The sequence below is a fragment of the Protopterus annectens genome, chromosome 8.part0, assembly GCF_019279795.1.
Source record: "Protopterus annectens isolate FY-2018-M chromosome 8.part0, PAN1.0, whole genome shotgun sequence".
Lineage (NCBI taxonomy): Eukaryota > Metazoa > Chordata > Ceratodontiformes > Protopteridae > Protopterus > Protopterus annectens.
The window spans coordinates 1,309,974,259-1,309,988,574 of NC_056741.1; the positions used below are offsets into that span (position 1 = coordinate 1,309,974,259).

The window sequence follows — 14,316 nt, forward strand, 5'->3', positions numbered from 1 at the left end:
GTGAGGAATTTGGTGACAAGGGGTTTGATGTGGAAGACATCAGGCAAGCCAGTGTCCGACTTTTTTGTTACGATTTTGTTAGTAGCTGCTTGTTACTGCAATTGGAGAACTTGATCAGGATAAAGTTTGTGTGAACAGATGGCTGACTATTTTTGGAAGACTTATGCTGCTGTTTCCCATTGGACGTTTGATTTTGCTGCTGTACTTTGATGGCTGATGATGTATTTTTGTTATTAATGGAGATTGTTATCTGAACTTCAGTTTTCTGGATGTTTTTGTAAACATTTTTATCGTCTTAAGAGTGCTGATCATTTATTAAAGTAATATTTAATTTTTGCAGTTTTATTATTATGGCTTATACTATTGTAAGTGTTCTTAGGAAATATGCACTCTAATAAAGACGCCTACCGTAGTCACCACTGTCTCACTTGCTGAACTGGGCTGGCTTGAACTCCCTCACCTCCTTCAATGGTATCAACTCACACTCACCCACAAACTAGTAAACCATCCACTAAAAGTCCCATCCCTCCAGAATCTACTCCAACCCTATCGCACCATCAGACCATTAAGATCCAGCAACAAAAATCACTTACAGGTCACTAAAGCCAGTAACTCTGCTGGAGAAGCAATATTCTCTTGCACCATAGCCAAATTATGGAACTCCCTCCCACCCACAATTACCTCCGTACCATCATGCACCCACTTCAAAACGTTACTAAAAGCACACCTAAAAACATGCTGGCTATGCCCTTGCAACTCCCCCTCTAATATCACTCACCCCATCCATCCACTACCTTTCTTTCCAACCCACTAACTACCTTGATTATAGCAAGCTCGGATGCTCATAAGCCTAACTACTTATTATACAGCAGGAACTTCTTATTGTAACAATTGTTAATGTCTGTTATGTACTTCGCAGATGATAAAGATTCTAGTTGTCCACTGATTTACTATGTTCTTCATCTGTAACTATGTTTGTAATTGTTAATTGCTATGTTGATCAGATTGTTAATTGCTATGTAAATCCAATGTAAGTACTGTCTGTATATTTTAACTGTGGAGATTTTCTCCCCGGGCCTCCGCTGAAAATGGACCTACGTCCAGTCGGACACTCCTGGTCAACAAATGTAAATAAATAAAATAAATGAATAAAGTTGAATTTGATAGTTTTGCAACTTGAGCTCATTATATCAAGTTTTCCCTATTACTAATTGCAGAGATTTCTATAGTCCTAATAGCAATAGAATCACACTTGACCACAAACTGCCTTGTTGTGCAAACATAGCTACAGGATAGTAGCACCCAGAGACAGTCAAAAAGTTGAAAAGATGTGATACAGAGAGATATGTACATCTGTATGGAATTGTAGCTATAATAACTCTGATTTGGCTGTTTAGTTGTCTTGAAATCTTTAGTTGTGTTTTATTATTTTGCACATTCAGAAATTATTATTTTATGAGAAATCAGAATAAATTGCAAGATGCCCTGAAATGAGAATGGATGCTGTTTGTTCTTATTTTGTAAAAACTAGGAGAGACAGACTGACAGAAAATGGATATGCATGGAAGTAGACACAGAGACAAAAAAGAGAGCAGAATTCCCTTTCTTAATTGCTGCTTCAAATCTATCACTTCAAATTCTGTGATATATTTGCTTCAAAATTTTGTGAAGAAACTGAAAATGACTAAGCATAGTATCTTTGGTTATCGCAAACCTCCTGTTAATTATATTTTGACATTTTCCTCATTATCATGCATTGCAACTTAAGTAATTTAAAAATTACTGCAAGAATCTAAGTGTTGCATTAGCAGATAATCATGGAAACAAACCATTGTCTTTGTGTATCATTTGCCCAACACGTGACTGCATTAGTAATTTTTGCAGACCTTGAAAATTACAGTACTGACTAAAGAAAAGAGCAAGGCAAAGTCTGTTTCATAATAACCTTGTCAGTCCAGGTCACATGGCATTGCTTATAGTGACATAGCTTCACTTTTTTGTTTAAAATATGAGAAGATCAAACCCTATTCCACCCCTTTTGGTGATGGGGGTGTCATTGCTGCCACAGACTCAGTGAAACAGAGCATGGTGATGAATACCTAAGAAGTTGCCCAAATGTGTACTGTATGACAGATGGAAAAAAAGATTGACTGAAGCTGATTACACATAAGAAAATATATGATTGCAATCCTTACACAGCAGATCAGATTGGACTCATAGGTGCACCAGTCTGCTCGGAGCCCAAGGGATACATTTCACTCAACAGTCAGGGTGTTGCAGTTACAGTTATGGTTACATTGACTGGCTCATCTCCAGGAGGTGACAATGATGACAGCTGAGAGAGGGCAGCAGCAGCAGTGGTCACTGGAGCAGTGGACCCTGTTTGGAAAGGAAGAAAGAAATTAGTTAATAGAAGTGAATTGCATATGAATGCCATGAAACATATATAATGACTTTTCCTCTGTCTAGGTACCATTAAGCAGATCGCCCATTTCCAGAGAAGAGCTCCTCACCAAGTCAGATCAAATTTCAGATTAGCATCTTACTTTGGGTCTGAGTTTAGAAATATGTCTCCATTATTTGATAATAGTTAAAGTAATGACAATTAATTATATCCTGAATTATACTGTTCAACATCCAGAACACTAGCAGTTTCTACTGGTATGCACAGACTATACATCAGTCCAGACACTGACAAAGAAAAAAAAAACACCAGGTGTAGCAGCACTGTGAAGACCAAAACTGTTACTTTCTCTTCTGTATATACACATGTGTAGTTGTGCATGCACACATACATTTTGTAAATGACAAATAAAAAGCAATGTGCATATGTAATGGCCTCTCTAACTCAGGCTGGTAATCAAGGAGCCTCAATCCTCACCACTGACACCAGTAAGAGACAGTCACTAAGAACAGGAATGAATTTACACAGTATTTTCTTATGCAGCCCTCTTCATCAAGCAGAGTTTTTCCAAGAGCACACAGGGAACATGCTCCAGATCTGGGACTGGATTCTCTGTCCTCCAGATCCCAAACAAGACTCAATTTGGAGCACTGTGTCTCAGTTCCAAGAAGCTGACTGACCTACACCTGAGTATTTGATTTTCATACACACACACACACACACACACACACACACACACACACACACACACACACACACACACACACACACACACACACACACACACACACACACACACACACACACACTCCTGGGAAAGGCTAGTAAAGATTTACTAGCTGTATCTCTTCTGCCCAGACTATAAGGTAATCAGACTGCCACCAGTCAACCACTCTTAGGCTCTTACAAGGGTATCAAATTATACTGAGTAAAATCAATACTAATAGAAATGATAGAGTGTAACCAAAGCAGCAAGGCTTTTCAGAGTGGCTACAGTGTCACTAAAATAAGCACAAGTGCTCTCCATATGTTAAAAGTATTCTCTAAAAGACCAGCCACAATAAAAGGTATAAAATATTTAACAATAAACAATAAGGTAGAAAACATGAGAATACTAAATATCTAAGTACAATAAACACCAGAGTTTCAATCACAGGAGAAATAAAAATAACACAGTTGGACAGATTCAAACAGATGCAGAAATACAATGCTTAACTAATATCACTGTATTTCCTGACTGTCTAAAGAGTTCCCTAGATAACTTCATTAATACAGCAAGGCAAGATTAGATGCTGAGCTTCTTACTTTCCATAAGGCAAGGCGATGAGTTGAACTGAACTCATCTAACTGTGATAACTGACAGATATTTTATATCAGGTTCCAAAGAAAACAAAAGAAAACAAACTGCTGTGTGAGTTCTATCCTCTCAGTGCTGGTTATAGAATGACATCACATTTGATCACCTGACTCTGGTACAATACACACTCAGAGCTTTGCTAATATCTGTTGCAGTATCTGAAAGCTATATAAGAATTTCAAAAACCTCTACCCTTCCCTTCCAAAATTCTTTGCTTAAACATATGCATTTAGTCAGTTATAATAACATTATTGATAAATTTTTAACACAAGCATCTGGACAAATCAGTTTGATAGTCAAGTAACAACATTATTTACAAAACTCCAGCTATCTATGCTGGCATACATTACACATGCACTGCCCTGTTCTCCCTGGCAAAGATGGCATTACATCACATCGTCACAGCATGTTTCATATATTCCTTTTATTAGTATTTTGTTAAAAGAGATATTCCATAAGTGCTTAGTTTGTGCATGGTTGTTTTTTTTTTCTCTTTTACAATGAGACCCAATATGCTCAGTGCTCTGTACAGCAGCAATACATAAAACTTCAAGCTCAGTCTTTGATGTGGTGACTCATGTCAGAGAATATTGCATTCTACATGGCAAACATCACATGCACTCATTATGCCTGTTGTTTCTCTTTTAAGTAGCCCAGTTCTGCTTATATCATCAGCTCTTGTGAAGAGAAGGCTTATGAGAGACCTTATTACCCCAAAATACAAAATGATTATTAAAACTTTCCATTTGCATTTAAACATTGGACCTAATACAGTTTTGCTGGAAGAGATTGTGGAATAAAGACCCAATACATCAATGATCCTCATGGTCTAGTCCATGAGAGATCACCACTCCCAGACCCCTTTACTGCTTTGCTTCTATTACTTACAGTACATTATCTTCGGCTAATATCTTACATTGGGGTGTTATGACCCCAGTCTAGTGCATTTCATTTGTTTGTAGTAAACTTCAGGTACAGCCTTTTCAAACTCTTCTTTTGACTTTTAACTTCCATCTCCCACTGTTGCATATATCTTTGTGTCATCATTGAAGAGACTGATCCTATTCTCTGATCACTGAAATATGTCTGAAACAAACACATTGAAGAGTACTGCACCTAAGACAGACTTCTACAGTTCTCCACTAATACATTTCCTTATTCCTGAAATTGACCCTTTTACCACAGCCACATGTGTCCTATCCAACAGCCAAGCAGCATTCTAGTTCCTAAGTCTTTGTCCTATACCCAGACCTTTTATTTTCTTTGTTTGTGTATGACTGGCAGTTTAATTTCTCCAAGCCTTTCGGGTTTTTAGTAGCATGATGAGAATGGACACCCGTTCCTAAGTCAAAGTATGATTAAAGTTCATTAAATTAGCATTGTTTCAGTCTTTGAAGTTAACCAAAAGTGCTCTTCTCAGTACCTGCAATGTGCCCAGAACTGACTCCTTCTGTAATTCATATGAAGTTACATGTATCAGTAGTATATCTAACTGTAAATTCTTTTTTATGAGACCCATTGCTTCTAATACTATTGGAACTGTCTAGGTATCCTTCTTTCACATTACCCTAATTTCATAGGATCATAGGAGGTTACTAGGTTAATGGCCCTGGGGCCCTTACAAGCCTTGCCAAGAGTTTATCCCCAGAAAAGAACCCTCAGTCAGCACCTGTCACCCCCTGTCAATGAGGGACAAAGGTGGAACCCCTGGTACAAATTAGTGTCTTCCCATCCACTCATCAAGGATGTGCTTGAAGAGGGTCAGCAAAGTATTCTTTTTGACATGTATGGGAAGTCTGTTCCAGAGACAGGGCAGTCTCGGGGATACAAACCTGTCTCTCCAGCAAGTTTTGTTGATGTTACATATTAGATTTAGGCTTATTGAGCAGGTAATGTGCAAGGAGTTAGATTCACGGATATGAAGCATCTCTAGTAGGGCAGGGTCCAATACTGCTTTGTAGGTGAGACACAGATCACCTCTAAAACCTCTAATAATCTGTATGATACAGAGTAGAGTGATAGTGATTTGAGCCTGTCCATGTAAAACATATGATGGAGGCCATGGATTCTCTTTGTGAGGTATTTCTGTGGCCTTTCCAGTTGGTTCAGGTGTTTGGAGAGGTACATACCAAATGGGGCATTATACTCAATTATTGGCCTAATGAGAGAGGAGTACAGAGAGGTAATAACCTCCTTTTTTCTGGATGTAATCCCTTTACTTATGAGATGAACCAAGTAAAAAGCTTTTCTGACCACTGCCACCGCATAATGGTCGAATGTGAGATTGTTTTCAACCTGAATACCCAGGTCTCTCACCACAGATTGCATGCTTAGGAGGTTGTCATTGATGTGGTAATCAGTAGGGACAGTGTTTTTGCTGAATGGTATGATAACACATTTTTTTCATTTAATTTAAGGCCATGACTTTGGCAGCAGTCATTTGTAGCTGTGAGACCCTCTTGCAGTATGTTAACATCATTTGGGGAGTCAATGACAGCACCCAGCTTACAGTCATCCACAAACTTGGTCAGGAAAGGAGTCCCAGGACAGATCCCTGGGGAACACCACTAGTGACAAGTCTGCTGTTGGAGGTGGTGGCACCTATTTTGATCTTGTGGGTCCTATCAGTGAGCCAGTTGGCCACCCACCTCATGAGATAGGGATTAACGCCAAGTTGTGTTAGCTTTTTTGATGATGCCTGAGTGGGGGATTGTGTCAAAGTTCTTGGCCAAGTCAAGGTAAGCTGTATGTACTGACTTTCCCTCATCCAGGGCCTTGGTGACAGTCTCAAAGAAGTCAACCAGGTTCAATAGCCAAGATCTGCCCCTGACGAATCCGAACTGGGTGGAGTCAAGAGCTTGGAGATTACCTATGTCCTTGTTTATAAGATCCATGATAATACACTCCATGGTTTTACAGGTCAGACTTGTCAAGCTAATGGGGCAATAGTTTCCTGGGTCAGTAGTGGCACCACCATAAGGCAAACCAACACACTACCCAAAACTCTAGTTATACTAGACTCCATTGTGAGACATATGGATGCCCTACTCACCAGGCCTGAACAGGGGAAAAATCATACTCAGTTGCCTATCAGAGGCCAAGATCTGCCAGTTCACACACAAACTCAGGTCATTGAACCACAAATACCAGTATGACTTAGTCATAGTCCATATGTGGGTAAATAATCTGAGACATACCTCCCTGGACTATATGTAGAGAGACATTATGGTACTCCCAAACTATGTGTCCAGGCAGACATGAGGCTATCACTGAGCACCATTCTAACTTCACCAAGAATGATGCCACAATACAAACAGAAGATGATTGACTTTAATAATTGGCCTAGCTTCTGCTGTCATTTAAAGGGGTACCATATTTGTTAGCATGGGATTATATGGTCAACGGATCATGTTACTTTCCAAGGATGGTCTGCACCTGTCCCTAATAGGCTTATGAATATTGCCTAAACAATTGTACTCCCTCATATTGCCTTTCTTAGGCAATGACAAACTAAAAAACATATTAACTTAGCCACATCAACCAAAGTGAATCTTAAGGTATTCTGCTCAGTGTCAGAAAGTACCCAGTCAGTGCAGGAATCAATGCCTTCTGCACACCAGCTACTGCACAGGCAGGGATTAAAGGTGTAGGTGTCTCGATCTACATCAAAAGCAAACATACCTCAAGGCTGCTCAAACAGGATGATGCACATGAGATTCTTCATGTCTAAACTACCATAGGTAGAGTCCCATACTCCCACACTTACCTAAGTGCCATGTTTAATCATAGCCTCACCTCAGGCTTCATGCCCACTGAGTGGCACACAGCTACTCCACAATGGGGGATTCCACCTTGGATCCCGGGAACTACCGCCACATCAGTCTGACGAGCCTGATCTGCAAGGCCATAGAACGTATTATCATGGAACTTATAAACAAAGACATTGGCAACCTTCAAACACTGGACCCCACCCAGTTTGGGTTTGTGAAGGGCCGATCTTGTTTCCTGAACCTAATTGACTTCTTCGAATCATTCTCTAGAGCCGTGTATGAGGGTAAGGCAGTCCGCACAGCCTATCTGGACCTCGCCAAGGCTATTGACACCATCTCCCACTCTGGAATCATAGATAGACTTACTAAGATGGGCATTAATCCCTACATCACTTGATGGGTTGCCAACTGGCTTACTGACAGAACCCACTTTGTAAAAGTAGCCAACTCTAAATCCAGCTTCAGACATGTGACAAGTGGAATACCTGAGGGTTCAGTCCTCGGACTGCTCTTGTTTGGCATCTACTTCTCTGAAGAACAGGCCAACACTAAGGGACTCTGGCTAACAAAGTTTGCAGATGACTGTAAACTGGGAGCCATTATTGAATCCCCAAATGATGTGGATACTCAACAGAAGGCCTTACAGAAACAGATGCTTGGTACCAGAGCGATGGGCTCAAGCTCAATGCCAAGAAATGTATAGTTATCCCCTTTGGGAAAAAAACATGTACCCGTGAATTACCACATAGGTGGCAGTACACTAAACACTGAAAGTGTGATAAGAGACTTAGGGACACAGGTGGACAGTGGTCTCACCTTCAATAACCACATCACCACAACAGTCAGGAAATCCTTCTATGTGGCACACCTCATCACTAAGGGCTTTTCATCCAGAAAAAAGAAGGTCATTATCCCACTGTACTCATCCCTCATCCCTCATTAGAACTATTATAGAATACAACACCCCATTTGGTGTGTACCTCTCAAGACATCTGCAACAACTGGAAAGGCCGCAGAAATACTTCACTAAAAGAATAACAGGCCTAAAGCAGATGCCCTACGCTGACTGCCTTAAAAAACTAAAGCTATACTCTGTCGCATATCGTCTACTCAGAGGGGATCTCTTCTTAACATACAAGGTCATGTCAAACCCAGAGCTGTTGGACATGCTACACTTAAAGAAATCCCAATCCCTCAGAGCCACACGCTCCAGGGATCTAAACCTTGTCATCACAATAAACAAACATGCTGGAGGGATAGGTTCCTGACCCAGAGACTCCCCATACTCTGGAATAAACTTCCCATACATGTCAAGCAGAGCGCCTCCTTGGCCCTCTTCAAAAGGAACCTTGACGACTGGATGGGAGAAAGGAAATTCACCCCGGGATCATGTCAGTCGCCCTGCTAGACAGGGGTCCAGGGAAGTAAATAGTGTGGGAAGAAATAGCCAGGGAATTGTTATGGCTAGGCTTGTATAGGCCCTAGGGCTGATAGCCTAGTACCAACCTATGAACCTATATTTTATACTTGCAAGCTATAGATCACCCTCTATGACCCTTGAAACTCAGAGTTCATACTTTGACCTTCTGGAGACATGCACCAGTCAACTAAATACCACATTTAAGGGGGACTTTTAACTACCACTCTATAAAATGGGAATCCTAAATGACCCCAGACTTGCAGGCCCAGAGATTCCTGGATTTTGTAAATGTAAACACCCTGGACCAGTTTGTCCATTCTTCCACTAGGGGTGCAAACATACTGGATCTGGTACTCATAAATATGGGAGAATATAGCACCCCACCCCCGCCAATTTAGAGTCCTGTCTGATAAGGTCAGACCACAAATATGTCTCTTTCAATTAAAAATCAATGCTGTGATCCCAGCAGACCCTGTAACAGTTAGAAACTATTCTAATGCAAACTACCTATTATTGAATGATTACCTGACAACATTTCAAACCACTCCCAATCTGGAGAACACAGCTGCCTATGCAGAACTTTACACAGAAACACACCTAGAACTAACTCAGAAAACAAACCACCCTAGTGGAAGCCAAACATAAAAAGATTGCACAACAAAATGAAAAAAAGTCATAGCTAAAATTAGGATGTGCAATGCTCAGCAGGATAAAAACTCTTTCATCAGGCTAAACAAATAACTAAAAAGCCAAATTAAGTGTACCAAATAGCCTCACAGGCTAAATGACAACCACAAGGCTTTCTTTACCTATGTTTGAAACCTCAAAGGCAGCACACAACAGTGTATAGAACAGATTGTTAATGGAGTCATTTACACAGAGCTGGAAGATATATCAAATCTGCTGGCTGACAAATTCACTTCCACAAAGAGGCTGGTCACTAGTGGAGTACCTCAGGCCTTTGTGCTTGGCCTGTTTCTTTTTGGCATTTACTTCTTGGAAGTCAAAGCCAATGCTAAAGGCCTCTAGTTGACCAAGTTTGCAGATGATTGCAGACTAGGAGCAGGCAAAGAATCCTCTCAAGACACTAACATTCTACAGGATGGACTAACAAAGAAAAATGACTGATGCCAAAGCCATAGCTTAAAACTTAATGCCAAGAAATACATAATCTTACTCTTTGGGAAGTTGGCCACCTTAGGAAAATGCCTCATTAATAACACACCCCTAACAGTAAACCCAGTAGTCAGTGATTTGGGAACATATAGAGATAGTAACTGGGTTTTGACCAACATATGTCTAAGGTAGTAAGGAAATCATTCTGTGTTGCTCAGCTTATTAGAAAGGGTATGTCAACTAGCCCAAGGAGGCCATCATTCCTCTGTATTCAGCCTTCATCAGACCTATCATCGTGTGCAACAATGCCTCCGGTATTCATAGGTTCATAGGTTCATAGGTTAGTACTAAGCTAACTGCCCTTGCGAGCCATTTTAAGCCTAGTCAATTACCCCTTGTGAGACTCAAACCCTGCACCTTGTGTTCGTAAGGCAAACACCTTGACCATTAGGCCACCCTCTCAACCCCTAGTATGTAGCTGAAAAGGCACATGCAGCAAATGGAACATCCATAAAGATTCCTCACTACAAGAATACAGGATGTGAACATGTCCTATATAGATTGCCTCAAAGCCCTATCTTTATACTCAGTTTCCTACAGACTGTTGAGAGGTGGTCTATGACTGGCATGCAAGGCTTCTTTGAATCCTTCTTTGATGGATCTTTTGTACATCCACAAAACCAATAACAATAGAATTAGTCAGTCTAGGGACCTAAACCTTGACAATGACATAAATAGGATACGTTGGAGGTGCAGATATGTGTCTCAGAGAATTCTCCTCCTATGGAAAAGGGTTCCCATCCATGTGAAGTAGAGTTCTTCTTTAACCCTATTCATGAGTAATCTTGACCACTGGATGAGAAATATGAAATCCACCCATAGTTGAACACCTATGTCTCAAATGGACAGAGGCAGTCTGTAAATCATATACATATACTATATACCCACCTAAAATAACCTCTAAGGCACAAAACCGTGTGGGATACATTTGGGATGCATGGCTAGGCTTATAAAGGCCACAGTGGTCATTAGCTTATAAACACATATGAACCTATGAGTAAGAAGATAAAAAGGGGAAGGGCCTTGAACTAGTTGATTAGTAATGCACTGTATAAGATAACAGTAGTGAAATTTTAAACCGCCATCTTAGTACCTTTATGTTCAAGTTAATCAGCATGAAGGCTTTATCACAAATCTCTAAAACATGCAGAGGCAAAGAGTGCAGTTAGTTAGGTAAGAAGTTTTGTTTTGAAAGTTGCAGGACTATCTACATTGTGCAGGTTGAGTAAGAAAGTGATCTGGGTTTTAGATCACATGGTGGAGAAGCCTTTTCACTTACCACAAGTATGAAGCTCAGTTTTGTTAGTAATACTACATTGTTTTATGGAGTTCTAAGAAATAACTGCACAATGTAAATGTCCATTTTATGAGCCAATAGGATACAAGTGTTTTCTACGAGTGAGTTATACAGCAAGAAAGCAAGAGCAACAATGCCTGGTAACCAGTGGGCTCTAGCTGGACTACTCATATTTCCTCCATATGCCGTGGAGGTACGGCAGTAGCGTTGTTACCTCACAGCAAGAGGCTCTCCGATTCCATTCTCGGCTTGGCTTGGGAGTGCCTTCTGTGTGGAGTCTGCATGTCCTCTCCACGGTTGGGTAGCATCCAAAAGACGTGTACATAAATGGGCGTGCCTTCTTTGAAGGTTGGGCATCGAGCTGGCACCTCGGCGTTTCGTAAAAATCTATTGCCAATCATTAGAAGATCGGAGTTCCGCTGTGGCGACCCCTTACCGGGAAAAAGCTAAAAGACAAACAACAACAACCTACTTGTACACAAAATTCTCATTTCACCAACATGAATTCTGCAAAGAATATTGTACTCTTATCTGTTCACCTTGCAAGATAAAAGTTGTACAAAGCAGTAATGGTTGATTCACCAGCTAATTCTTATCTCTATTGTCTTCACTATCTGCCACAGTGCAAAGAATGGGTCAGTTGTGCTGTCTATATATAATGTCTGAATGAAAGGAGCTATTTATTTTTGAATGGTGTTGTCTAATTTTAGGATAATTATGTTACTAGCATAAACCCGGGCAGTACCTGCAAATGGTCAGTTGTAACATCCCAGTATCAAATGTAAAATAAAATAAAATAAAAAAAGAATGTGCATGGTGGCTATGCATGGTAGAAGTGAAACTTCTGTATTCAAGGACTGCAAATGCTAATATGAAGCAGCACGACTGACATTGGGATGTGCTTTTTAAGATCCAAATGCATCAAGGTCCTTATTACAAGAAACCTGTCATGTGTATTTTTGTGTTTTTTAAGTATGTACATATTTGTGTGTTGTGTATTTAATATATTCTCCCATCTCACAATGGTCTGCACGCACACACACACACACACACACACACACACACACACACACACACACACACATATGCAAATGCACATGCACACACACACATACACACACACACACACACACACACACACACACACACACACACACACACACACACACACACACACACACACACGCATGCAGACACAAGGTAGCAGTGTGATCACTATAGTACACCTGCTTTTGTGCAGCTTGATGCCCCCCTCTTGCAATTAACAGGTGAGAAGAAGTGAAATTTGTCTTGCATTTTGTAGTTTTGGAGTAATATAATGCAATTGATTCTGTACTTGTTTTTTCCTATAGGTGAAGGCAGAAGTTGATGTGTTGGTATCAGCAAGAGTTAAAAACTGGCTACTTATTTGTAGACTGTCCTGGAGGATGACGCAGAGTCACTTTCTCATAATGATGCGTGGTGTGCGCGCGTGTGTGTGTGTGTGTGTGTGTGTGTGTGTGTGTGTATGTGTGCGTGTGTGTGTGTCTGTCTGTGTCTGTGTGTGTACATGTGATACAGGATTCTCACTCTGAAATATGGGCATTGCTTTATGAAATATCCATACAGTGATCCTGTATATTTGTCCTCCTTAGACAGGCTATGCCTGTTTCTCTCTGAGAGTTATCATACTGTGGGGTGACAAACAACGCCACTGTCTGGCAGAGTCTCACGTCCGTTTCACTCTGAACTTGCTCGCTATTATTCTGATTAGTCATTCTGCTAATGGTCACATTTCACATTACCTAGATTGCCAGTAATGCCAGTTAAAGAAAGGACTATTCTGTCAAAATAAATTAAATTCATATAGGAAAATCCAATTGAAACAGAAGATAAATTTAAAAAATCTCAAGAATACCTTACAAGTACCCCCCAGGACTGATTTCCTGGCAGAGATCCCGAATTCCAGACTGGAAAATTTTCTGCCAGGTGGGAGCCCTAACACATACACAAACATGTATCCTCTACGTCTCATAGTCAGAAGGATCAGACTCAAATTTTTTCGGTCTCAGATAAAGATCTCTAATCCTTCTTGCAATTGCAGTACACCAACTTCTATCGGTGCACAAGTGCTGTAAGATTTGCTACCATTCAGGCCACCTTTTACATGGATTTTTCTTTTTCTATATCAGTGTACATTCCCACTGCAGCACCTTGAAGTAATCACAGAGAATTAATGCTTTCCCATTCTCTATATGCATACTAAAAAGTGGGGGACATCATGTTTAAAGCAGGCTGAACGTGATGAAACTGAAAAAAAATGTGATATAATGTAAAGTCAAACTCACCGAAGTTTGTGTACTACAAAGCGTTACGCACTATGGATGTGTGTTTTACTAAGTATTAGTACTCCTTCTGCAAAATAGCCTTGTTCCTTCAGTGTTTATGGTTTCTAGAGCCACAGTGCTACATCAACATGGCAGGTATGCACCATCAATTAATTTTTAACAGTGAAGAACAGCACCACCATCCAGTGGAGTCTCACTTCAGTTTCACTTTTCATTTCACTCCGAACTATCACTACTGTGGCTAAAGAAGTTTCACTTCAAAAATAAAATAAAGCTTTGCTTTGAGTCAGAACATCTTCAAAATAGGACCCTTAATAAGCAGCAGGAAGAGGAGAGGACAAAGGATGGACAGCAGACCTTCTAGGCTACAAACTTCTCTATGGTTAACTTCTTTTCAACTGAACAACTGACATTCTTTGAGAGAGATAACAGGCAAGCCATTTTTGTGGTCCCTGAACTTTAAGAAGTGCAGGAGCTTATCTACCAAAACAAGCATTCATGTTACTCAAATAAAGAGATCACTCCTTTATTTACTTTACCCTTGTAAGAATAGATGGTGTCTGGG

The 14,316-nt window shown here is 40.4% G+C and overlaps 1 protein-coding gene across 1 annotated transcript in view; it reads right to left on the reverse strand.

The window, feature by feature from the left end:
* Window positions 1-1,078: 1,078 nt before the first annotated feature.
* Window positions 1,079-14,316, reverse strand: part of VSIG10L2 (V-set and immunoglobulin domain containing 10 like 2) — a 316,447-nt gene continuing 303,209 nt past the window's right edge. The window contains exon 12 of the mRNA XM_044080829.1: window positions 1,079-2,379. Coding sequence (XP_043936764.1) covers window positions 2,267-2,379 — 113 coding nt within the window. The 3' untranslated portion in view covers window positions 1,079-2,266. The remainder of the gene's footprint in view (window positions 2,380-14,316) is intronic.